The following is a 27250-nucleotide window of genomic DNA, read 5'->3' on the forward strand; positions in this document are numbered from 1 at the left end:
TCTTCATCTGAAAACTTCAATATAAGGGGTGCTCCCCACTGTAACCAAGTTTAAGTTCAGATAGATATACGTAGTGATGAAAGGGGCACTCACCAGAGCACCAAGAGACAATAAGGTTTTAATGCATACCAATCCTCTAGATAGAAAGTCTAGACTTTGTCTCTAGAAGATTGGTACAGCATGCATTAAAACGTTATTATCTCTTAATGCTCTGGTGAGTGCGAACACTTCTGTAAATAGGTTTCCCCATGCAAGGTTTTTGGCCCTTGCAAGGTGCTTAAATATCTACAAAGTATAGTATTTTAACATTGTATAGTATTTTTACATTTTACTATGCTAATATTTGTTATTTGGATCTTATATAACAAAAGGCTAACACTGCTCCTCATCTTTATGGGGGGATTCAAGTGTTTTGCACACTGGCGGCCACTAGATGGCGCCTGACGGCTATGACATTACTGTTATATTATTCGGTCATTTTGATGGGCAGGTAACTAGTTAAAATGACATGCACTCTACACGGCCCAACACATACTGTAACTTTACTTACACTTACACATACTGTTGAACCTAGCCCTACAAGAAACTCTGCAATCTGGGTGGACCAATTTACAGTATGTAGCACCTATCCTCATATATCAAATGCCTATTTCTATATGGATTGTAAGTTTCAAGCAGTCTCCTCGTTCTTACCTCTATGTCTGTCTGTTATTACCCAGTCCTATTTTATTACGGTTTTGTCCCAAATTATAAAGTGCAATTGCATAAAACCTTGTCTTTTAAATGGCTACATTGTATAGTAGTTTTAAAGTTATCTCTCGGAGGAAGTATTGAAATATGAAAGTTTGATGACTAGAGTGAGTGCAGCCCGGCAAAGTCCTATAACTTTAAATGGCAGCAGGCAATGGGGTATACCGTTTTTAAATTTGACACAATTCGACAGTCACATACCCTTCCGCCGGGACCCAAATTCGACATATTCAATAAAAAACGGATTCGACAGTCCCGCTGTCGAAAAACGGACCAATTGACTGATGGTGTGCGTCCTGGATTCGACTTTTTAGACGGCACAAAAGTGTTTAAAAAACCCAGAAAAAAAATGCGTGGGGTCCCCCCTCCTAAGCATAACCAGCCTCGGGCTCTTTGAGCCGGTCCTTGTTGTAAAAATACGGGGGAAAAATTGACAGGGGATCCCCCGTATTTTTACATCCAGCACCGGGCTCTGCGTCCGGTCCTGGTGCAAAAAATACGGGGGACAAAAAGCATAGGGGTCCCCCGTATTTTTAACACCAGCACCGGGCTCCACTAGTCAGAGAGATAATGCCACAGCCGGGGGACACTTTTATATCGGTCCCTGTGGCCGTGGCATTAAATCACTAACTAGTCACCCCTGGCCGGGGTACCCTGGAAGAGTGGGGACCCCTTAAATCACGGGGTCCCCCCCTCCAGCCATCCAAGGGCCAGGGGTGACCGCGAGTAACTTCACCGCTGACCGCAAAGTTCCCACCATTGAAGATAATGGAGCGGCTATGTGCTATGCGCGTCTGACAGCTCAGACGTGCACAGCCAATCAGGAGAGTGCCACGATGTGGCGCTCCCTGATTGGCTGAAGGGACCCTCTGTGACAGGAGTCACGGGGGGTCCAGGCATTCGGGGAAAGCGGTCCCATGTGTAAACATGGGACCCCTTTCAATGCGTGGTCCGGGTAATGCGGTTTGTTTTTTTTGACAAGTACGTGGATTACAAAAAAGAAGAGGACAGATTCTACACAGGATTTTTGTGAGTATAATTTTATTTTCAGGTACCCCATGGATTCTACATGGAGAAATGGACCGAGCCTCGTGTGAACATAGGTAAGTATGTGTGTATGTAAGTGTGCATGTATGTAATAAAGTTTTACTTTCACGGTGTGCGTGTACTGTTTTTATTTGAGTATTTTTTTTTGCAGTAGAACTACAGGTACCAGCGGGCCCGTTCCCCCCCCACATGCTGGTACTTGTGGTTCTCCAAGTACCAGCTTGCGGGGGAGGCTTGCTGGGACTTGTAGTTCTGCTACAAAAAACAATATTCTTTTATTTGACACAAGGCTATCAGCCCCCCATCCGCAGCCCTTGGATGGGGGGAAAGCCTCGGGCTTCACCCCTGGCCCTTGGGTGGCTGAAGGGGGGGGGGATCCCTTGATTTAAGGGGTCCCCACTCCTCCAGGGTACTCCGGCCAGGGGGTGACTAGTTGGGGATTTAATGCCACGGCCGCAGGGACCGGTATAAAAGTGTCCCCCGGCTGTGGCATTATCTCTCCAGCTAGTGGAGCCCGGTGCTGGTGTTAAAAATACGGGGGACCTCTACGCTTTTTGTCCCCCGTAATTTTTGCACCAGGACTGGACGCAGAGCCCGGTGCTGGTTGTAAAAATACGGGGGATCCCCTGTCAATTTCCCCCCCGTATTTTTACAACCAGGACCGGCTCGAAGAGCCCGAGGCTGGTTATGCTTAGGAGGGGGGACCCCACGCATTTTTTTTCTTGATTTTTAACCCATTCCCACCCCTTCCCACTGAAAAACATGCTCTGATCTCTTCATATTATTTTAGTCAGTAAAAAAAAAAAATATATTCTTTAAAAAAATATATAAATAATACTTGTGGTTCCTAATAGACAAACCAAGTAGATACTCCCTTCTAATATAAATAGATATGCTATTATCAACAAAAAAAACACACAAAAAAAACATGTTTTTAAATTTTTTTTATTAGATTCCGCCACCAAAATGAGGCGGACTGAAATTGACGAAATGACTGTCGAAAAGCACTGTTGTCGAATCGACATTCTTCAATTGAATATACTTTTGTCGAAAAGACTCATTTTTACTATTGCAGACATGTCGAATTTGACAACTGTCGAATTTCAAAAAGTTGAATCTGAAACGGACGTTTTTTTGTCGAAAAGTACTGTATTGCATTGTCGAATTTTTTTGTGTGTCGAAAATGCCTCGGTTTTCGACATTTGCGGCAATTCGACCGCAATTGCATATACCCCAATATGTGTGGATGAGAGTCTCGGACCTTGCATAGAATGGAAGGGTTAAGATGGGAGATATATTTAGAGATAAACAAAGAGATGTATGTTAGGGTAGTTTGGTTTATAGCCTTATGTGTAAGTAGAAGTATTTAGCCGAGCAGCAGGAGATGAACGTATTCTGCATTCAAAATAGACTGTAGGGATGAATGTCTGTTTAAGGGAAGACCAGTAAAGAGGCTCTTGCAATAATCATAAACCACCCACCACATCAAGTTGTTCTTACTAATAGAATGTACTACTTCAAACAATGAGTGGAATGATGTATTTGACAGAAGTTTATGGTTTGTTTTGTTACTTGTATATAACAAGATAACAGGAACAAAATTATACAGCACATATTAGTTACCTTTTGATTTAATTTTCTCAGTTATGTGTCTTATTGTGCCATCTTCTGGGGGAAAAATATATTTCACTTGAAAATCTTATTATTTGAGGTATAAAAGCTTTATATCATATTTCAATATTATGTACTGTTGTTAAACCTTACTACCAGAGCTATACATTTATACGGAAACTCTTGTCATTTTATAGTGATCCCATTTTATGCTAATGCCACTTTTTAAACAACATAACCCATTTATATCATCTTCCACATAAAAAAGTTTTTTATATTTAAAAAAAAAATTTGATTGATAGACAATCTGAATATTTAAAATTTTACACGAGCGCAAAGTGCACTGCTCAGGCTTATTCTGATTTAAATGTTATGGAAGATTTCCTTATACATATATAACAGAAGTATTATCTGATAAATTGTACATTTTTCCCTCACAATTTTAGCAGTTTATTTGGGACATGGGAGTACCTTAGACAGAATAAAGAACTAAGACATGAATTAATGACAATGGAATTCACATTGTACTATAAATATTGAGATGTGATAAAAATATTCCCTTTGGTTAGCTTGTGTTTAGCAAATGGAACCAGAAATAGCAATAATGTATTGTACAGTATCTTTGTGACAAAGCAGTTGATGTATCAAGCAGTGAAAAGAGTTGAGAAGTGGACCAGTGGGGAAGTTGCTCATAGCAACCAGTTTGAATCTACCTATCCTTTTATAGAATGTACTTGATTAACGCCAAGTCAAAGCTGATGAGTTGCTATAGGCAACTTCTCCACTGATCCTCTTCTCCACTCTTTACTCTGAATCATCAACCCCTATATTATCTAAAGCCATCTTATGGAATGTCTTCCTGATCATGTGTTTTTACTTGTAGACGTCTAGTTGAGAGATTAGAAAACATGAGGAAAAATGTCATGGGAAATGGGATGTCGCAGTGCCTGTTGTGTGGGGAGCAACTTGGATTGCTAGGGACCACTTCTGTCTTTTGTCAAGACTGTAAAAAGGTAACTATATATGTATTTGTATGTCACTCATGCTAAGGTAAGCCTAGTTCCATGTTGTATTACAGTGCATCTTTTTGTTTTCTCTCTCTTGGTGGTATATTTATTAAAGTGCAGGCTTTTAGAAGTGGAGCTGTTGTCCATAGCAACCAATCAGATTCTGCTTATCAATTTTCTTGCATTTTCTAGAAGATTTTTAAGCAAAATTTGTAAACCTACTGTATAAAGTAATTCCATAAATGTAATTGTTCTTGTGAAAGTAAACAAGCCATATTTATTTTTATATCAGGTGTGTTTCAGTTCTAATGTTTAGAAATAAACTTACAGATTTCTTTCCCATTTTTATTACGTTAAATTTAGAGATGTGCACCGGAAATTTTTCGGGTTTTGGTTTTGGATTCGGTTCCGCGGCCGTGTTTTGGATTCGGATGCGTTTTGGCAAAACCTCCCTGAACATTTTTTGTCAGATTCGGGTGTGTTTTGGATTCGGGTGTTTTTTTTCAAAAACCCCTCAAAAAAAGCTTAAATCATAGAATTTGGGGGTCATTTTGATCCCATAGTATTATTAACCTCAATAACCATAATTTCCACTCATTTCCAGTCTATTCTGAACACCTCACAATATTATTTGTAGTCCTAAAATTTGCACCGAGGTCGCTGGATGACTAAGCTAAGCGACCCAAGTGGCCGACACAAACACCTGGCCCATCTAGGAGTGGCACTGCAGTGTCAGACAGGATGGCACTTAAAAAAATTGTCCCCAAACATCACATGATGCAAAGATAAATTTAAAAAAAGAGGTGCAAGATGAAATTGGCCTTGGGCCCTCCCACCCACCCTTATGTTGTATAAACAGGACATGCACACTTTAACAAACCCATCATTTCAGCGACAGGGTCTGCCACACGACTGTGGCTGAAATGACTGGTTGGTTTGGGCCCCCACCAAAAAAGAAGCAATCAATCTCTTCTTGCACAAACTGGCTCTACAGAGGCAAGCTGTCCACCTCCTCCTCATCATCCGATTCCTCACCCCTTTCACTGTGTACATCCCCCTCCTCACAGATTATTAATTCATCCCCACTGGAATCCACCATCTCAGGTCCCTGTGTACTTTCTGGAGGCAATTGCTGGTGAATGTCTCCACGGAGGAATTGATTATAATTCATTTTGATGAACATCATCTTCTCCACATTTTCTGGAAGTAACCTTGTACGCCGATTGCTGACAAGGTGACTGGCTGCACTAAACACTCTTTCGGAGTACACACTGGAGGGGGGGCAACTTAGGTAAAATAAAGCCAGTTTGTGCAAGGGCCTCCAAATTGTCTCTTTTTCCTGCCAGTATACGTACGGACTGTCTGACGTGCCTACCTGGATGCGGTCACTCATATAATCCTCCACCATTCTTTCAATGGTGACAGAATCATATGCAGTGACAGTAGACGACATGTCAGTAATCGTTGGCAGGTCCTTCAGTCCGGACCAGATGTCAGCACTCGCTCCAGACTGCCCTGCATCACCGCCAGCGGGTGGGCTCGGAATTCTTAGCCTTTTCCTCGCAGCCCCAGTTGTGGGAGAATGTGAAGGAGGAGCTGTTGACCGGTCATGTTCCGCTTGAGTTGACAAGTGTCTCACCAGCAGGTCTTTGAACCTCTGCAGACTTGTGTTTGCCGGAAAGAGCGATACAACGTAGGTTTTAAATCTAGGATCGAGCACGGTGGCCAAAATGTAGTGATCTGATTTCAACAGATTGACCACCCGTGAATCCTGGTTAAGCGAATTAAGGGCTCCATCCACAAGTCCCACATGCCTAGCGGAATCGCTCCGTTTTAGCTCCTCCTTCAATCTCTCCTGCTTCTTCTGCAAAAGCCTGATGAGGGGAATGATCTGACTCAGGCTGGCAGTGTCTGAACTCACTTCACGTGTGGCAAGTTCAAAGGATAGCAGAACCTTGCACAACGTTGAAATCATTCTCCACTGCGCTTGAGTCAGGTGCACTCCCTCTCCTTTGCCTATATCGTAGGTAGCTGTATAGGCTTGAATGGCCTTTTGCTGCTCCTCCATCCTCTGAAGCATATAGAGGGTTGAATTCCACCTCGTTACCACCTCTTGCTTCAGATGATGGCGGGGCAGGTTCAGGAGTGTTTGCTGGTGCTCCAGTCTTCGGCACGCGGTGGCTGAATGCCGAAAGTGGCCCGCAATTCTTCGGGCCACCGACAGCATCTCTTGCACGCCCCTGTCGTTTTTTAAAAAATTCTGCACCACTAAATTCAATGTATGTGCAAAACATGGGACGTGCTGGAATTTGCCCACATGTAATGCACGCACAATATTGGTGGCGTTGTTCGATGTCACAAATCCCCAGGAGAGTCCAATTGGGGTAAGCCATTCTGCGCTGATGTTCCTCAGTTTCCGTAAGAGGTTGTCAGCTGTGTGCCTCTTATGGAAAGCAGTGATACAAAGCGTAGCCTGCCTAGGAACGAGTTGGCATTTGCGTTATGCTGCTACTGGTGCCGCCACTGCTGTTCTTGCTGCGGGAGGCAATACATCTACCCAGTGAGCTGTCACAGTCATATAGTCCTGAGTCTGCCCTGCTCCATTTGTCCACATGTCCGTGGTTAAGTGGACATTGGGTACAACTGCATTTTTTAGGACACTGGTGACTCTTTTTCTGAGGTCTGTGTACATTCTCGGTATCGCCTGCCTAGAGAAGTGGAACCTAGATGGTATTTGGTACCGGGGACACACTAACTCAATAAATTGTCTAATTCCCTGTGAATTAACGGTGGATACCGGACACACGTTTAACACCACCACAGCTGCCAAGGCCTGAGTTATCTGCTTTGCAGCAGGATGACTGCTGTGATATTTCATCTTCCTCGCAAAGGACTGTTTGACAGTCAATTGCTTACTGGAAGTAGTACAAGTGGTCTTCCGACTTCCCCTCTGGGATGACGATCGACTCCCAGCAGCAACAACAGCAGCGCCAGCAGCAGTAGGCGTTACACTCAAGGGTGCATCGGAGGAATCCCAGGCAGGAGAGGACTCGTCAGACTTGCCAGTGACATGGCCTGCAGAACTATTGGCTTTCCTGTCTAAGGAGGAAATTGACACTGAGGGAGTTGGTGTTGTGGTTTGCAGGAGCTTGGTTACAAGAGGAAGGGATTTAGTTGTCAGTGGACTGCTTCCGCTGTCACCCAAAGTTTTTGAACTTGTCAATGACTTCTGATGAATGCGCTCCAGGTGACGTATAAGGGAGGATGTTCCTAGGTGGTTAACGTCCTTACCCCTACTTATTACAGCTTGACAAAGGCAACACACGGCTTGACACCTGTTGTCCGCATTTCTGTTAAAATAATTCCACACCGAAGAGGTGATTTTTTTTTTGTAATTTGACCAGGCATGTCAATGGCCATATTCGTCCCACGGACAACAGGTGTCTCCCCGGGTGCCTGACTTAAACAAACCACCTCACCATCAGAATCCTCCTTGTCAATTTCCTCCTCAGCGCCAGCAAAACCCATATCCTCATCCTGGTGTACTTCAACAGTGACATCTTCAATTTGACTATCAGGGACTGGACTGCGGGTGCTCCTTCCAGCACTTGCAGGGGGCGTGCAAATGGTGGAAGGCGCCACCTCTTCCCGTCCAGTGTTGGGTAGGTCAAGCATCGCAACCGACACAATTGGACTCTCCTTGGGGATTTGTGATTTAGAAGAACGCATAGTTCTTTGCTGTGCTTTTGCCAGCTTAAGTCTTTTCATTTTTCTAGCGAGAGGATGAGTGCTTCCATCCTCATGTGAAGCTGAACCACTAGCCATGAACATAGGCCAGGGCCTCAGCCGTTCCTTGCCACTCCGTGTCGTAAATGGCATATTGGCAAGTTTACGCTTCTCATCAGACGCTTTTAATTTTGATTTTTGGGTCATTTTACTGAACTTTTGTTTTTTGGATTTTACATGCTCTCTACTATGACATTGGGCATCGGCTTTGGCAGATGACGTTGATGGCATTTCATCGTCTCGGCCATGACTAGTGGCAGCAGCTTCAGCACGAGGTGGAAGTGGATCTTGATCTTTCCATATTTTACCCTCCACATTTTTGTTCTCCATTTTTTAATGTGTGCAATTATATGCCAGTAAATATCAATAGCAATGGCCTACTGTACCGTACTGGTGGTCAGCAAAATTCTGCACTGTCCTCCTACTATATACTGCGCACAACTATAATGCAGCACAGGTATGGATTGTATACTTGACGACACAGAGGTAGAGCAAAGGACTACTGTACCGTACTGCTATATATATACTGGTGGTCAGCAAAATTCTGCACTGTCCTCCTACTATATACTGCGCACAACTACAATGCAGCACAGATATGGATAGTATACTTGACGACACAGAGGTAGAGCAATGGCCTACTGTACCGTACTGCTATATATATATATATATATATATATATATATATACTGGTGGTCAGCAAAATTCTGCACTGTCCTCCTACTATATACTGTGCACAACTACAATGCAGCACAGATATGGATAGTATACTTGACGACACAGAGGTAGAGCAATGGACTACTGTACCGTACTGCTATATATATATGCTGGTGGTCAGCAAAATTCTGCACTGTCCTCCTACTATATACTGCGCACAACTACAATGCAGCACAGGTATGAATTGTATACTTGACGACACAGAGGTAGAGCAATGGCCTACTGTACAGTACTGCTATATATATATATATACTGGTGGTCAGCAAAATTCTGCACTGTCCTCCTACTATATACTGTGCACAACTACAATGCAGCACAGATATGGATAGTATACTTGACGACACAGAGGTAGAGCAAAGGACTACTGTACCGTACTGCTATATATATACTGGTGGTAATCAAAATTCTGCACTGTCCTCCTACTATATACTGCGCACAACTACAATGCAGCACAGATATGGATAGTATACTTGACGACACAGCGGTAGAGCAATATGGACTACTGTACCGTACTGCTATATATATATATATATATATATATATATATATATATATATATATATACTGGTGGTCAGCAAAATTCTGCACTGTCCTCCCACAATGCAGCACAGATATGGAGCGTTTTTCAGGCAGAGAACGTAGATATTTGCAGCACACTGAGCACAGATATTTGCAGCACACTGAGCACAGATATTTGCAGCACACTGAACAGTGAACACAGAAACTGAGAGAACGCAGCCACGTCCTCTCGCTATCATCTCCAAAGCACGAGTGAAAATGGCGGCGACGCGCAGCTCCTTATATAGAATATGAATCTTGGGAGAATACGACAGCGGGATGATGACGTTCGGGCGCGCTCGGGTTAACCAAGCAAGGCGGGAAGATCCGAGGCTGCCGCGGAACCGTGTAAAATATGTGAAGTTCGGGGGGTTCGGATCTCGAGTAACCGAACCCGCTCATCTCTAGTTAAATTGAACATAATAGATGTATGAAGACATGCACTTCTGTATTCAGGTCTGGTGCAAGATTTCTCAGCGCCCTAGGCAAAGTATCAGCCTACAGCTCCCCTCTCCCCTAATACTCTGTTTCACACTGTTATGAGCCACCTTGGCTCACAACCTGCTTCTGGGTCCCAGCCAGTGTTAGGAGACCAGGACGCTGGAGCGCAGCATCAGGAGCCACAGAGCATACTGGTCCCAGCCATTGCTAGGAGACCAGGATTCCAGAGCACAGCTTCAGGAGCCACAGGGCATACTGGTCTCAGCTGTCACCAGGAGACCGAGATGCCGGAGCACAGCTTCAGGAGCTGCAGGGCATGCTGTTCCCAGTTGTCACTAGAAGACCGGGATGTTAGCAGTGGTTGCACTGAATCATGTCAGGTTCTCAGCTGCTTGTTGCGTGCTGCCTTGCAGCTGCAGCTTGTCCTGTAATCAGTGAGCTTGTCTCTCTGGAAACTTGCTGATTGGTCTGTCTGTGTGTTAAAAGCAGCCGCGGCTCCTACTTACCAAACGTAGGGGACTTCCCCTACCCCAGTGCCTGGAGAGGAGAGTCCACAGCCAGCCCCGGGGTCCTGGCACCTGCGCAGTGGATTAGTTGGGCTGCTCAAAAGGCAGGGAGTGGCTTCCTACAGGAAGCTTGCTCTATGCTAATCGCTGCCTGGTCTGGCAGTCCTAGAGGGAGGAAACACCTCCCAATGGGACTACCTTGTGTGACTGACAGGTAGGCCTTCGGCGTCATGGACTGCATCTGGCTTCACTGATACTGCTTACAGTATTGAATTTTACCTGGGGTGGGGGCTGCAGTCCTGCAGCCCATAGGTAAAATCTGCCGTTGGTTAAAAGGCAGTCAGGCCATCACCTCCTGGTCAGATATAGCTTCATGCTCTGGTGTTCAGCTTGTTGATCCTCATTCCTGGTGATACTCTGCATTTGCTGGTATCCTGATTCTCCTTGGAATGCAGCGCTTGAGATCACCTGGATTACCCTTTAAGCAACTATTCATATCCATGTATTGCTGAGAGACTACTGGGGACTGCCATTATAAGTAGCCACTCCGTCTCTGGTCGTCAACCCAATACGGCTTCTATAGGCTGCAGCTGATGCAGTCTATACTGTAGAAGATGGGTGTTTGTGCATGCACACTCAAGCTACCACTCCATTGTATTGACGCTGGGATCCAGGATTCTCTTCTCATTGCCGTCAAGGGTAGCAGAAGCCCCCCTACCTAAAAAAAGGTAGGCGCCGCCGCTGCACATATATTTATATGTGCTTTCTTATCACTGATCCAAAACGTTGAAGTCTAAGGACGTTGTACCTCGGGCAGCATTATGCTACAGACAGGGTTAAACCTTCGTATTCTATTGCACACACAGCACAGCCTAATAAGTGAACCACATGTACAGGTATGTGATTATTTAGGTACTAAATGCTTGGGACGCGGTATAAGTTTGGTCTTGTGTTGGGGGTGGGGCGACTAACACAAAGTTATTTGCCCAGTGACTAGTGAAGGAAACCAGTGACTGGGTCATGGGAATACTTTTCGCTGATGTAAGGCTGGAACTAATGCTGATGCTGTCTGTGCCATCCTGACAAACCTGACAATCCTGAATAAACTATAGCAAGCTGGTTCCCCCTGCAGTCTAACCCTGACCTCCCCTGCTGCGCAACCCTAACTCTTCCGGTGGTGCCTAACCATAATCAATGTCATTCAGAGAATAGCTACGTTCACATGGCTGCATTTTAGATGTCAATATTGTGAACATGTTGACATTCAGAGAATACGGCAGTGTGGATGGTGTAATGGTTAGCATTACTGCCTAAAAGCACTGAGGTCATGGGTTCGATTCCCATCGGGGCCCTAACTGTGCAGAGTTTGTATATTCTCCCCGTACTTGCGTGGGTTTCCTCCGGGTACTCCGGTTTCCACCCACAATCCAAAAATATACTGGTAGGTTAATTGGCTCCCAACAAAAATTAACCCTAGTGTGAATGTGTCTGTGTGTACATGTGATAGGGAATATTGATTGTAAGCTCCACTGGGGCAGGGACTGATGTGAATGGGCAAATATTCTCTGTACAGCACTGCGGAATATGTGTGCGCGATATAAATAACTGGTAATAAATAATAAATAAGAGAATGTTGACATGTTTGTCGACATGTTGAACCTTGTCGACATGGCTACTGTCAGCCATCTGGTTGGATACCGGCTCCAGAACTGGGTAGTGTGTCTATTTATCAATGATACAAAGAGCCCTAAATCTGCCAAATTGTGTTGTTTTGGCTGGAGATAGTGCATCTCCCTATTTAAGAAGCCACAGTTTGCAAATGCTATTACTGAATGTGGAAGCCTATTTAAGGAGGATCAAGTTGTTGTACTTGTATATAGCATTGTAATACTCTTATTGCTATCGTCATCGCATTCTTTGTTACATTGCATATGTGCAGCTGGAAAGCCAATGCAATCACTCTTACCTATTATTGATCGCTAGTATGGGTACTTATTGAAGCTCATTTCTTAATGATTTAAATTAATACATTTGAATGAAAAAACAATACTTATTACTGCGATATGTACACTGCATATTATAATAACTATGCCCTAATTTGAGATCCACCAAACAAAATTGAGCTGATTCCATATACAGACAATAATATACTGTCCATTGGGGGATTACACATTTATCAGCCACTACTTCTGCAGTGTAATAAATACAGTTAAATATGCACTTCATTTCTTATGTCCATTATTACTATGTATATGTATTACTACTATTCTGTCCATTATCAATCTTGTATTGCTCCAATATGATATCCAATGCCTCAACTTGCAGCGAGTCAGATACCAAAGTATCGGGGAGTAGATGGTACATATTGTGAATTTGCCTCCTTTATACTAGATGTCTTTTCCACCAGTATACAATATATCGAGTTTCTATCTTAATTTTTTCCTTGCAGCTGAATGGATTTCTTCCTTTTCAACAAATGTTCAAAAGGTTCTCAGAAAATAAGTGGTGTACCTACTTTATATCGTATATATTTGCAGTGAGGTTTCTAGAGCTGGGCAAGCCATGCGATTGAACGGGGCGCCGCGGCCACTGTCAGCAGCTGGATTACTTGTGGACTACCTGTCCGTGAGTAATACAGTGTAAAATGTCACGACATGTCACATGTCTGGGAGTAGACATGCTAGTGGTCCTATTGGACCTCTAGTAATAGGGAATGGTCATAGGCGCTCACAGCGGTACCTGGAAGTGCTGGGATCTCGCTGAGACGCCGGCATTCAGGAGAAGGTGGGGAGATGCGGGCACCAACCACTGACAACGAGCAGGCTGCAGACACTTTAAAAGTAAGTAGCCTGTGCTGTGCTGCTGTGTGTGCCATATTTTGCAAGCGGGTGACTGTGTGTATTATGGTTTCAGGGGCATAATGTTTAAGGGGCATTATTATATGGGGCGCTTATTATGGTGTCAGGGGCATAACTGTAGGACATTACGTGTAAGGGGCATTATTGTGTGGGCCATAATATATTATCAGAGGCACAACTGGGGTCTAAGGTAGGCTTTTCCTGCAAGGCCACGCCCCCTGTAGTTACATTTATTTGTAAGGGTGTGTGCATTTTTTTCATGTTCACACTGAGAGCCAGATTGGCTAGAAATGTCCCTCTATATCTGTTATTTGTAGTCTATACAAGGGTATGTCATAGTAACAAATCATTAGCATGTGTTTTCTACAGTAGTTCAAGACATTTCACCAATTCTCTCATTATACTGAATAGCAAATCTTACACTGAAATATTGCTTTGTATATTTTGTATATGCAAGCACTGACATTTAATATTATTGTTAGTATTTTTTTTATGTGATATTGCTCTTTGTTAGAAAACATACATATTTTTTACGTGATTATGCCTGATAAGTATTAAATGTAACTCGCAGGAACGCTATCTGAGGAAGTTGTAAAGCAATGGGCTCAGACTGCAGTCCCCATTAATGGGGACTGTGGTCTGCAAGGATTCAGTATGTTTTACTGGCGGGCGCGATGCCGGCTGTCAATATCCCGTCAGCAGCATCCCGCCTGCCAGAATGTCGGCAGCGGGGAGAGCGATAAGAGTCCCCTTGCAGGCACAGTGGCTCTCTGTGCTTACCACAGGATCTATTCCCACTCTATGGGTGTTGTGGAAACCCACGAGTGGGAATAGCCCTGGTGCACTGGGATTCCGGCTGGCGGCATTGTTGGCTGTCGGGATTCCGGTGTCGATATTCTGACAGCCGGCAAATTAGATGCATCCCATCTGCAGTGGTAGTTAGCTTGCATGAGACTGTTGTTACATAACTGAGATGCATAAAATGATTCAGAAACTAAGGGACTTGTGAGGAGCCATAGAGGAGCAAACAATCATTTTTGAAGGATCTAGAGAAAGTTAGTTGCTGAGATTGGAGAAAAGGTGCACAAGTCAGTCATATCAATAGCTCTGCTTGACATTAATGTATGAGAGGTTGGCGTAAAAGTAACCATTACCGAGATGAGTCAAGTGGTATGCGAGTTGGCTAAAAAAAAAAACATGAGAGGCCCAGCTACAATGAGGGAAAAGTTTTTATGTTTTATTGTTTGATACACTGCATATTAGACTCTGTAATGGCTTTGAGAGACACTACATTATAATCTGAAGAAAAATTTCAGTCAGTACCGAACCTTGTCACAGGTGTAAGGAAATGGAGTGTCAATTAACTTCATAAAAAGAAGTGTACTCACAGACACAGCAGCCAGCTTTGAAAAAGATTGCAGGTTCGAAACGCGTCAGATGGAGGCTGGAGCACTTCTTGAGAGGCCACTTGAGGTGCTGTGAATCTAAAAGACCATTAGTTCATATATATCTGATTCTGACATATGCTGCTCCTCAGTTCCCACCATTGTATTTGCAAACTGCTTCCTTTATGGCTACCTGTACCACAGCACATTTACCCATTTTATCAATGGCCTGGACACGGAAGGGGGGGATGGCAATGGGAATAAATATGATAAAGGTCAATACGTTTTTTGTTTGATTGTCCATTGTTTTTGCAAATCAGAAAATTGTGATGTGTGATGCAAAGCAAAAAAATGTGTGCGTGCACTAATTGGCTATCCTGGTTCATCCCATTACGGCCCTAACTGTGCGGCGGGTGTATATTCTCCTTGTGCTTACCCTAGTGTGAAGTGTGTGCACATGTGGTAGGGAATATAGATTGTAAGCTCCACTGAGGCAGGGACTGATGTGAATGGCCAAAGACTGCATTCTCTGTAAAGCGCTGCGGAATATGTGTGCTCTATTTCAATAACTAGTGATAAATAATAACAATGCCTAAATCCTCAGTATGTCACCCCTTTATGCTAAGTTTAAAGCAGACCAAATACCTGAGGTTTGGCTGTTGGGTAAGTGAAGTATATTATATTTTAAATTCATAAATTTGAAAATAAAATCTGTTAATTATATGTTTGTATGTGTTGCATGTCTACACAGTGGATTCAGGCTATTACTGTTGCTCCGAGGTGCTAATTGTCTGGTATTTTCTAAAGCTCTTTGGTGTAAAAATAATGTGGTAGCTTGGCAATAGAAAAGCAGTGTCTGGTTTTAGGTCAGTTTTTGGTGAAATGTGACAAACTATAAAACACCAAAATCAATCAACATTGACTTCGGTTTACTCATGACACTTAAAACCAACAGAGAGTAAATGAGCGATTTGGACACACAACTACAACATTGATGTTGATTGATTTTGGTTGGTTTACAAATCAATCAAAAATCGACTTGTAATGAATTTACCCCAAGGACTTTTGTGTGGTAATAGTCATGGGAATCTGCTCAGGAGGTATATGAGAGTCATTCCACAACTTCCACAATTAGACCCTTTAGACCAGGGGTGGGGAACCTCCGGCCTGCGGGCCGTATAAGGCTGTAAAGCCGTTTGTTCCGGCCCACCGCTTGTGTCAGCGAGACACACCGCCACTCAGTCCGGCAGCGGTGTGTCTCAGCTGTCAGGGCAGGGAGGAGAGCGCAGCTACATGTCCAGCGGCGGGTAGGATCTCAAACCAGCCGCCGGTTCGTGAACCAATCAGCTCGCGGACCGGCAGCCAATCAGGAGCCGCCGCTGCCAGTCCTACACACCGCTGCCGCCCATCATAGCCGTGCTCTCCTTTCTGCCCTGACCCCGTGACAGCTGAAACACGCCGCCAGACAGAGCAGCAGCAGCAGCGATGAGCCGTACAGTGGGGTGGGGTGGGGGGGCACTGCGTTGGAATTTGTGGATCTGGCGCTGTGTGGGCATTTGTGTATTTGGCACTGTGGGGGCATTTGTGTATCTGGCACTGGTGGCATTTGTGGATCTGGCACTGTGGGGGAATTTTTGGATCTGGCACTGTGGGGGCATTTGTATACCTGGCACTGTGGGGGCATATGTATACCTGGCACTGTGGGGGCATATGTATACCTGGCACTGTGGGGGCATATGTGTATCTGGCACTGTGGGGTCATTTGTGGATCTGGCACTGTGGGGGCATTTGTGGATCTAGCACTGTGAGGGCATTTGTATATCTGCCACTGTGGGGGCATTTTTGGATCTGGCACTGTGGGGGATTTGTGTATCTGGCACTGCACTGGCATGTGTATCTGGCACTGCACTATTGGGGGCATATGTGTATCATGTCCCATTTTAATTGGCCACACCCATTTTTTGGTGCGCACGCCTTCGTCGCGCACACTCAGTACCTCTAAGGGGCAGAACTACTAGGGGCAGGCTAATTTTTAAGTTGATAGTTAGAGGAGATGCTCAAACAAGACTCTTAAAGCTATGTATGCAAATGCTAGGAGCTTAGGATATATCCCAGAACTAATTATGATAATGACATGGATGATCTGTGGCTATTATGGAGTCATGGGGCATTGAACACAATGTCTGGGACATAGCAATACCACAATATAATTTATTTAGGGAGGACAGAGTTGGAAGAATCAGTGAAAGGATAGCAATGTATATGAAAAAGCAAAAATACTACTTTAATACAAAGTGTTGAAGAAAAAACTGAGGTTCTTTGGGTGACCATAGAAAAGACAGAGAACGCTATTATTCGTACTATAGACCAGGGCTGGCTCCAGGCAAGATAGATAGGAGCGGCTGCACGGAGCACTATCCCTAATGAGCGCACCATCTAATGTCAGCCATCAGACCAGTCAGATATGAGTGACCAGCGCCATGTCTTACACCTCGTATCAATATGCATAAACAGATATATGTTCATTGTTTGGATTGGTCTAGGGCACCAAATAAAAATTTCACCCTGGCTCCGCTTGGTCTAGAACCGCCCTGGATACGCCTCCCGGATGGCTGCTAGGTGGGCGGGATTCTGCAAGATGCGCCTGCATTGTGATGTTCTGATGTCACGTTATAGCCTCATACACACTTGCGCGAGGAGTAGAGGGTGTGTGGCATGCAGGCGTTATTACAGCTTTCCCAGCATTTTCCCGGCTGAAGGAATAGTAAGTGGAGTCTATGCCAGAACCCATATGCTGACGCTGAGGTGGGCCTGTATGTTTTAAATGCCAGGGCCCATTTTTTGTCCCAATCTGGCCCTGTCAGCCAGATTAGCTTTCTAAGTCCTCCCTGAGTCCCTCTGCCTTGCGCCAAGCATGCTGCCCATCTTTGCAGGTACTGGTGTTGTTGGGTGCTGTGCTCCCTCCCCTTTTTCTCCCCCTCTTCCCTACTTAGGTTGGCCTGCGCTGCTATTTGCAGTGCTCTAGTCAGCAGACTGTTTCAAGAAGCCGACATGTGGCCCTTTCCCCAGCAGCACATCACTCAGCATTCTGACAGGCACTGGAAGCCCCCCAGCACCTGTCAGGCCCGTGGCTTGGAGTCACCAGTTCCTGGAACCCACACAGACAGCACAGCACCTCAGAGGGCGACACATCTATGGTCATTCTGCTCCTTATTTCTCTGTGCTGGTGGCTCCTCTCCTTTCTTTTACTCCTGCTTTCTTCCATCCCTCTGACAGCTCTAAACTCTCCTCGACTGCCCCGATCACCTCCCTCTCCTATTCAGACAGGTACCCCTCACAGCTCCAAACCCACCTACACCCATCCGTGATTCCCGCAACCTCAAACAGTTTTTCCTCACAGCTTCAAACCCCCCCCCCCATCTGTTGGTCCCATAACTCCCCCTTCCCCAATTCTCAAACAGGTTTCCTTCACAGCTCCAAAGCCCCTATCTGCATCACCCCAACCCCCTCCTCCCCTACACATGTTCCCCTCTCCTCTCTCCCACCCCCCAGCTTCAAATTCCCCCCATCCACAAGACCCCTTCCCCCAGACAGGTTCCCCTCGCTTGCTCTTTTCTCACAGTTACAAACCCCACTCCCATATCTGTGGCACCCCCTCCCCCCCACCCTCTGACACATACAGGTTCCCCTCTCTTCCTGTGTTTGATTGGCACTAATGGGGGCATTATATGTATCTCACTGTAATGGGGGCAATATGTATAAATGGCACTGCTGGTGGCATTATGTGTAATTGCCACTACGGGAGACATTATGTGTATCTGACACTATAATGGGGTCATTATGAGTAAGGCTGCTAATTGTGTGCATGTAGAGAAGTGTGTGATAATATATACATATAAATGATTGACATAAAATAATATAGTTGCAAGGCCACATCCACTTTCCCAGGAGAGTGCGCATTTAGGGGGAGGTCTTCAAAAATTCTCGCTCAGGGTGCTAGTAAACATAGAGTCAACCCTGCTATAGACAACCATATTAGGTAGGGGAACTGGACTAGGCACCTATTGAAGGATAAAACTAAACTGGCATGAAAAGGAGAGGTAATAATCATGGGAGATTTGAATCTACCTGATGTAAACTGGGAGTGAACACAACAAAAGGAGAAAAAGAAGGCTGTTGTGTGGGCGCACTCTTAACAACTAGGTAAATATCATGAAATCATAAACAAATAAAACAGTAATTTTATTATTATTTAAAAGTGGATTTGAATCCAACCAACAGAAAAAAGGAAGGAATGTTCTTGTCTTGTGCATATATAAAATAAAGATTGAAATAGATGTAGACACAGTCAGTACTGCATCTATTTCCCTTAGACCAGTACAGAAAAATCTGTATTAATAGGACCATAATAGGTCAGAGAATTATTGATCCTTCAGTTGGTTAAGGTGACACCTGGGATACCCTGAGCACCAATTTTTTTGGAGGGATCCCGTGTGTAAGTACCTTTCACTGTGGAAACGTCCTGTTATTGTTATTACTTCTTATTGCTGGTGACCTATTACTCACTGTTATCAGCAACTAATTGTTTGAAGTTGAAATGACAAGAAATGAAGGAAGAAAATGGGGTGATACTGCTGTTAGCGTTACAACACTTTTATGCCTCCAGGTTTGTTCACATAACTCTACAACACCGGGTATTCCTAAGAGGTCACCCTTCAAAGTACTAGCCCAGCCCACCACTGCTTGTCTTCCAAGATTAGACGAGATCTGGTATGTTCAGTGAGGTATGGTAGTAGATAGTGTATTCAATTGCTGCAACACTAATGAGAGTGCACCTAGAAGAGTAAGTGCAGATATTCTAGCAACGAGCTGATTTCAGGCACAAGAGATAAAGTAGCAAAATGCAAAGTTAAAGCACCACAAAAAAACGGAAGAGAGAAGAGATAAAATACTGTCTGCTTTATTTTTACACTGCAATTTAGATTTCCCTTTGAACACACCCACCCAAATCTAACTCTCTCTGCACATGTTATATCTAGAGATGAGCGGGTTCGGTTCCTCGGAATGCGAACCCCCCGAACTTCAGCCTTTTTACACGGGTCCGAGGCAGACTCGGATCTTCCCGCCTTGCTCGGTTAACCCGAGCGCGCCCGAACGTCATCATCCCGCTGTCGGATTCTCGCGAGGCTCGTATTCTATCGCGAGACTCGGATTCTATATAAGGAGCCGCGCGTCGCCGCCATTTTCACACGTGCATTGAGATTGATAGGGAGAGGACGTGGCTGGCGTCCTCTCCGTTAGAATAGATAGAGACACTTGAGTTGATTTACTACTAACTTAGTAATTTTGGGGAGCATTAGGAGTACTCAGAGTGCAGAGTTTTGCTGATAGGCCCTCATTCCGAGTTGATCGGTCGCAAGGCGAATTTAGCAGAGTTACACACGCTAAGCCGCCGCCTACTGGGAGTGAATCTTAGCTTCTTAAAATTGCGACCGATGTATTCGCAATATTGCGATTACTAACTACTTAGCAGTTTCAGAGTAGCTCCAGACTTACTCTGCCTGTGCGATCATTTCAGTGCTTGTCGTTCCTGGTTGACGTCACAAACACACCCAGCGTTCGCCCAGGCACTCCCACCGTTTCCCCGGCCACTCCTGCGTTTTTTCCGGAAACGGTAGCGTTTTCAGCCACACGCCCCTGAAACGCCGTGTTTCCGCCCAGTAACACCCATTTCCTGTCAATCACATTACGATCGCCGGAGCGAAGAAAAAGCCGTGAGTAAAAATACTTTCTTCATAGTAAAGTTACTTGGCGCAGTCGCAGTGCGAACTTTGCGCATGCGTACTAAGCGGATTTTCACTGCGATGCGATGAAAAAGAACGAGCGAACAACTCGGAATGAGGGCCATAGTTACTAGTGACCACCACCAGTTTTATTTATTATTTAATATAATCCGTTCTCTGCCTGAAAAAAAACGATACACAGTCACATACCATATCTGTGCTCAGCCTCAGTGTGCTGCATGATAATATCATCTATGTATATCTGACTGTGCTGAGTGCTCACTGCTCACACAGCTGAATTGTGGGGGAGACTGGGGTGCAGATATAGCAGGAGTACAGTGCACACTTTTGCTGCCAGTGTGACTGACCAGTGACCACCAGTATATTGTCTGCCTGAAAAAGTTAAACACTCCTGTGGTGTTTTTTTTTTTTATTCTATAAACGCATTCTGCTGACAGTGTCCAGCAGTTCCGTCATTCATTATATTATATAAATATTTACCTGCAGTAGTGTTATATTTTTTTTTTTCATCTCTATCATCTTTATCATCTCTATATTAGCAGACGCAGTACGGTAGTCCACGGCTGTGGCTACCTCTGTGTCGTCAGTGCTCGTCCATAATTGTATACCTACCTGTGGTGGGTTTTTTTTTTCTATCTTCTTCATACTAGTAGTTTAGGAGTCTGCTGACAGTGTCCAGCAGGTCCGTCATTATATTATATATACCTGCAGTAGTGATATATATATATTTTTTATATCATTATCATCTCTATACTAGCAGACGCAGTACGGTAGTCCACGGCTGTAGCTACCTCTGTGTCGTCAGTGCTCGTCCATAATTGTATACCTACCTGTGGTGGGTTTTTTTTTCTATCTTCTTCATACTAGTAGTTTAGGAGTCTGCTGACAGTGTCCAGCAGGTCCGTCATTATATTATATATACCTGCAGTAGTGATATATATATATTTTTTATATCATTATCATCTCTATACTAGCAGACGCAGTACGGTAGTCCACGGCTCTAGCTACCTCTGTGTCGTCAGTCACTCGTCATCCATAAGTATACTAGTATCCATCCATCTCCATTGTTTACCTGAGGTGCCTTTTAGTTGTGCCTATTAAAATATGGAGAACAAAAATGTTGAGGTTCCAAAAATAGGGAAAGATCAAGATCCACTTCCACCTCGTGCTGAAGCTGCTGCCACTAGTCATGGCCGAGACGATGAAATTCCATCAACGTCGTCTGCCAAGGCCGATGCCCAATGTCATAGTACAGAGCATGTAAAATCCAAAACACAAAATATCAGTAAAAAAAAGGACTCAAAAATCTAAAATAAAATCGTCGGAGGAGAAGCGTAAACTTGCCAATATGCCATTTACCACATGGAGTGGCAAGGAACGGCTGAGGCCCTGGCCTATGTTCATGGCTAGTGGTTCAGCTTCACATGAGGATGGAAGCACTCAGCCTCTCGCTAGAAAAATTAAAAGACTTAAGCTGGCAAAAGCACAGCAAAGAACTGTGCGTTCTTCGAAATCACAAATCCACAAGGAGAGTCCAATTGTGTCGGTTGCGATGCCTGACCTTCCCAACACTGGACGTGAAGAGCATGCGCCTTCCACCATTTGCATGCCCCCTGCAAGTGCTGGAAGGAGCACCTGCAGTCCAGTTCCTGATAGTCAGATTGAAGATGTCAGTGTTGAAGTACACCAGGATGAGGAGGATATGGGTGTTGCTGGCGCTGGGGAGGAAATTGACAAGGAGGATTCTGATGGTGAGGTGGTTTGTTTAAGTCAGGCACCCAGGGAGACACCTGTTGTCCGTGGGAGGAATATGGCCATTGACATGCCTGGTGAAAATACCCAAAAAATCAGCTCTTCGGTGTGGAAGTATTTCAACAGAAATGCGGACAACAGGTGTCAAGCCGTGTGTTGCCTTTGTCAAGATGTAATAAGTTGGGGTAAGGACGTTAACCACCTCGGAACATCCTCCCTTATACGTCACCTGCAGCGCATTCATCATAAGTCAGTGACAAGTTCAAAAACTTTGGGCGACAGCGGAAGCAGTCCACTGACCAGTAAATCCCTTCCTCTTGTTACCAAGCTCACGCAAACCACCCCACCAACTCCCTCAGTGTCAATTTCCTCCTTCCCCAGGAATGCCAATAGTCCTGCAGGCCATGTCACTGGCAATTCTGATGAGTCCTCTCCTGCCTGGGATTCCTCCGATGCATCCTTGAGTGTAACGCCTACTGCTGCTGGCGCTGCTGTTGTTGCTGCTGGGAGTCGATGGTCATCCCAGAGGGGAAGTCGTAAGACCACTTTTACTACTTCCACCAAGCAATTGACTGTCCAACAGTCCTTTGCGAGGAAGATGAAATATCACAGCAGTCATCCTGCTGCAAAGCGGATAACTGAGGCCTTGGCATCCTGGGCGGTGAGAAACGTGGTTCCGGTATCCATCATTACTGCAGAGCCAACTATAGACTTGTTTGAGGTACTGTGTCCCCGGTACCAAATACCATCTAGGTTCCATTTCTCTAGGCAGGCGATACCGAAAATGTACACAGACCTCAAAAAAAGACTCACCAGAGTCCTAAAAAATGCAGTTGTACCCAATGTCCACTTAACCACGAACATGTGGACAAGTGGAGCAGGGCAGACTCAGGACTATATGACTGTGACAGCCCACTGGGTAGATGTATTGACTCCCGCCGCAAGAACAGCAGCGGCGGCACCAGTAGCAGCATCTCGCAAACGCCAACTCTTTCCTAGGCAGGCTACGCTTTGTATCACCGCTTTCCAGAATACGCACACAGCTGAAAACCTCTTACGGCAACTGAGGAAGATCATCGCAGAATGGCTTACCCCAATTGGACTCTCCTGTGGATTTGTGGCATCGGACAACGCCAGCAATATTGTGTGTGCATTAAATCTGGGCAAATTCCAGCACGTCCCATGTTTTGCACATACCTTGAATTTGGTGGTGCAGAATTATTTAAAAAACGACAGGGGCGTGCAAGAGATGCTGTCGGTGGCCAGAAGAATTGCGGGACACTTTCGGCGTACAGGCACCACGTACAGAAGACTGGAGCAACACCAAAAACGCCTGAACCTGCCCTGCCATCATCTGAAGCAAGAAGTGGTAACGAGGTGGAATTCAACCCTCTATATGCTTCAGAGGTTGGAGGAGCAGCAAAAGGCCATTCAAGCCTATACAACTGACCACGATATAGGAGGTGGAATGCACCTGTCTCAAGCGCAGTGGAGAATGATTTCAACGTTGTGCAAGGTTCTGCAACCTTTTGAACTTGCCACACGTGAAGTCAGTTCAGACATCAGGCTTTTGCAGAAGAAGCTGGAGACATTGAAGGAGGAGCTAACACTGAGCGATTCCGCTAGGCATGTGGGACTTGTGGATGGAGCCCTTAATTCGCTTAACAAGGATTCACGGGTGGTCAATCTGTTGAAATCAGAGCACTACATTTTGGCCACCGTGCTCGATCCTAGATTTAAAACCTACGTTGTATCTCTCTTTCCGGCAGACACAAGTCTGCAGGGGTTCAAAGAACTGCTGGTGAGAAAATTGTCAAGTCAAGCGGAACGCGACCTGTCAACATCTCCTCCTTCACATTCTCCCGCAACTGGGGGTGCGAGGAAAAGGCTCAGAATTCCGAGCCCACCCGCTGGCGGTGATGCAGGGCAGTCTGGAGCGACTGCTGATGCTAACATCTGGTCCAGACTGAAGGACCTGCCAACGATTACGGACATGTCGTCTACTGTCACTGCATATGATTCTCTCACCATTGAAAGAATGGTGGAGGATTATATGAGTGACTGCATCCAAGTAGGCACGTCAGACAGTCCGTACGTATACTGGCAGGAAAAAGAGGCAATTTGGAGGCCCTTGCACAAACTGGCTTTATTCTACCTAAGTTGCCCTCCCACAAGTGTGTACTCCGAAAGAGTGTTTAGTGCCGCCGCTCACCTTGTCAGCAATCGGCGTACGAGGTTACTTCCAGAAAATGTGGAGAAGATGATGTTCATTAAAATGAATTATAATCAATTCCTCCATGGAGACATTCACCAGCAGCAATTGCCTCCACAAAGTACACAGGGAGCTGTGATGGTGGATTCCAGTGGGGACGAATTGATAATCTGTGAGGAGGGGGATGTACACGGTGATGAATCGGAGGATGATGATGAGGTGGGCATCTTGCCTCTGTAGAGCCAGTTTGTGCAAGGAGAGATTAATTGCTTCTTTTTTGGTGGGGGTCCAAACCAACCCGTCATTTCAGTCACAGTCGTGTGGCAGACCCTGACACTGAAATGATGGGTTGGTTAAAGTGTGCATGTCCTGTTTATACAACATAAGGGTGGGTGGGAGGGCCCAAGGACAATTTTTTTTTTTCTTCTTTGCGTCATGTGCTGTTTGGGGAGTATTTTTTGGAAGGGCCATCCTGCGTGACACTGCAGTGCCACTCCTAGATGGGCCAGGTGTTTGTGTTGGCCACTAGGGTCACTTATCTTAGTCACACAGCTACCTCATTGCGTCTCTTTTTTTCTTCTTTGCGTCATGTGCTGTTTGGGGAGTATTTTTTGGAAGGGCCATCAGGCCTGACACTGCAGTGCCACTCCTAGATGGGCCAGGTGTTTGTGTCGGCCACTAGGGTCGCTTAGCTTACTCACACAGCTACCTCATTGCGCCTCTTTTTTTCTTTGCGTCATGTGCTGTTTGGGGAGTGTTTTTTGGAAGGGCCATCCTGCGTGACACTGCAGTGCCACTCCTAGATGGGCCAGGTGTTTGTGTCGGCCACTTGGGTCGCTGAGCTTAGTCATCCAGCGACCTCGGTGCAAATTTTAGGACTAAAAATAATATTGTGAGGTGTGAGGTGTTCAGAATAGACTGAAAATGAGTGGAAATTATGGTTATTGAGGTTAAGAATACTTTGGGATCAAAATGACCCCCAAATTCTATGATTTAAGCTGTTTTTTAGGGTTTTTTGAAAAAAACACCCGAATCCAAAACACACCCGAATCCGACAAAAAAAATTCGGTGAGGCTTTGCCAAAACGCGTTCGAAACCAAAACACGGCCACGGAACCGAATCCAAAACCAAAACACAAAACCCGAAAAATTTCCGGTGCACATCTCTAGTTATATCTGCCTCCCCTGCAGTGCACATGGTTTTGCCCAACTGCTAACAAATTGGCTGCTACGATCAACTCTGAATTACCCCCATAGTAATCAAAAGCATAGGTGCTATTAAGACAGTCTCAACACAAGTATTCAAGAATCCCTAAGATACAAAGTTACCATTAGGGGTCATGTCACTGTCTGCAGGCTAATCTCCTTGTACTGGAGAATTATACAGCAATCAAAAATTGGTACTGTAGGTATAAATGCTGTTGACCTGAATATGATCATCAAATCACAACATAAATATCTTCATACATGAACATTAGAAACAGTTTAAAAGATATAGAGAGTTTGTCCTCGGCAGGACAGCTACTTTTAATAGCAAATATAAGCAGTAATAAGGTTTTCAATGTGCCTGTGGCGAGGCAGTGGGGAGCTGTTAAAAGGTGCTACACATCTATAAGGTATTTGTATCTGCAAAACAAAAGCAGCAATGGGTTTGAAGTATGTCTATTGTGAGACAATAGTGAGCTGTTTTCTCATATTGAGGACTATGGTCGATACAGAGGCACCTGCTACATAAACGGATTCCTTGGTGCCAGGGTTCCTGTGGAAAATGCGTGTTGCCTGTCTGGCGGGCTTGTTCACTTCCTAAAGGTATCCTACTTAGTCTTTGATTGCAGGGTTAAAATACCCTGTCTGTGCGGCATGAGACAAAAGTGTGCGCCCTGTAACCTGGCATCGCCAGTCTGAGGGCGGAAGTAGTCATCGGTATCTCCACTTCAGTCCGACTGAGGCTGAGGGAGGAAGTGGTCATCTGTGTCTCCGCCTCAGTCCGGCTAGTGAGTGGTGAGGCTAAGGGGGGAAGTAGTAATCTACTGTATATTTCCGGCTCAGTCTGACTAGTAAATGGATGTGTGGTGTGAGCCAATGGTGTCAGGGCCAGATCTAAACTTTGTGGCGCCCCAGGTGAAAAAATAGGGGCGTTACTTCACGGAGAAGGGGCATGGTCAGTTATGCCCCCTGTAGAGTTGTGCCCCCAGTAGAGTTGTGCCCCCTAGTTGCACCGTGCCCCCCGTACTGTGCCCCCTGTAGAGTTGTGCTCCCTAGTTGCGCCGCTTAAAAAATAAATAAATAAAAATAAACTAATACTTACAATCCCCGCTCCTGCTTCCCGACCGCTGCTGTCCTCCGTCTCCGGCCGCTGGTGCCGCTCCTCTGATCTATGGGAGAGACGTCATGACGTCTCTCCCATAGCACCGCATTGACACTAGAGGTCAATTATGACCACTAGTGTCTATGTGCAGCTCCCACAATGCAGTGCGGTGCACAATGACTTCATAACGCACCACATCTACCAAGCACCGGGGGGCACCAGTAGCAGATCTCGGCGCCCTCCGGAAGGCGGCTTCCCAAGCAAAAATCCTGCGTGCCTGTTGCAAAATCCGCTACTGAATGGCGTGCGCCCTATGGGGATAATTCTGAGTTGATCGCAGAAGGATTTTAGCAGTTGGGCAAAACCATGTGCACTGCAGGGGAGGCAGATATAACATGTGCAGAAAAGTTAGATTTGGGTGGGTTATTTTGTTTTTGTGCAGGGTAAATACTGGCTGCTTTATTTTTACACTGCAATTTAGATTGCAGATTGAACACACCACACCCAAATCT

At 45.2% G+C, this 27250-nt stretch overlaps 1 protein-coding gene and 1 pseudogene across 8 annotated transcripts in view; one reads left to right on the forward strand and one right to left on the reverse strand.

The window, feature by feature from the left end:
* RPH3AL (rabphilin 3A like (without C2 domains)) overlaps positions 1-27250 on the forward strand; it is a 645411-nt gene that overhangs the window by 271326 nt on the left and 346835 nt on the right. For all 8 annotated transcript variants that reach the window (XM_063953881.1, XM_063953878.1, XM_063953877.1 and 5 more), the window contains one exon: positions 4292-4421. In XM_063953881.1, coding sequence (XP_063809951.1) covers positions 4292-4421 — 130 coding nt within the window. The remainder of the gene's footprint in view (positions 1-4291; positions 4422-27250) is intronic.
* On the reverse strand, positions 19343-19461 carry LOC135052049 (5S ribosomal RNA; annotated as a pseudogene).

This window comes from Pseudophryne corroboree, chromosome 2 (assembly GCF_028390025.1).
Source record: "Pseudophryne corroboree isolate aPseCor3 chromosome 2, aPseCor3.hap2, whole genome shotgun sequence".
Classification (NCBI taxonomy): domain Eukaryota; kingdom Metazoa; phylum Chordata; class Amphibia; order Anura; family Myobatrachidae; genus Pseudophryne; species Pseudophryne corroboree.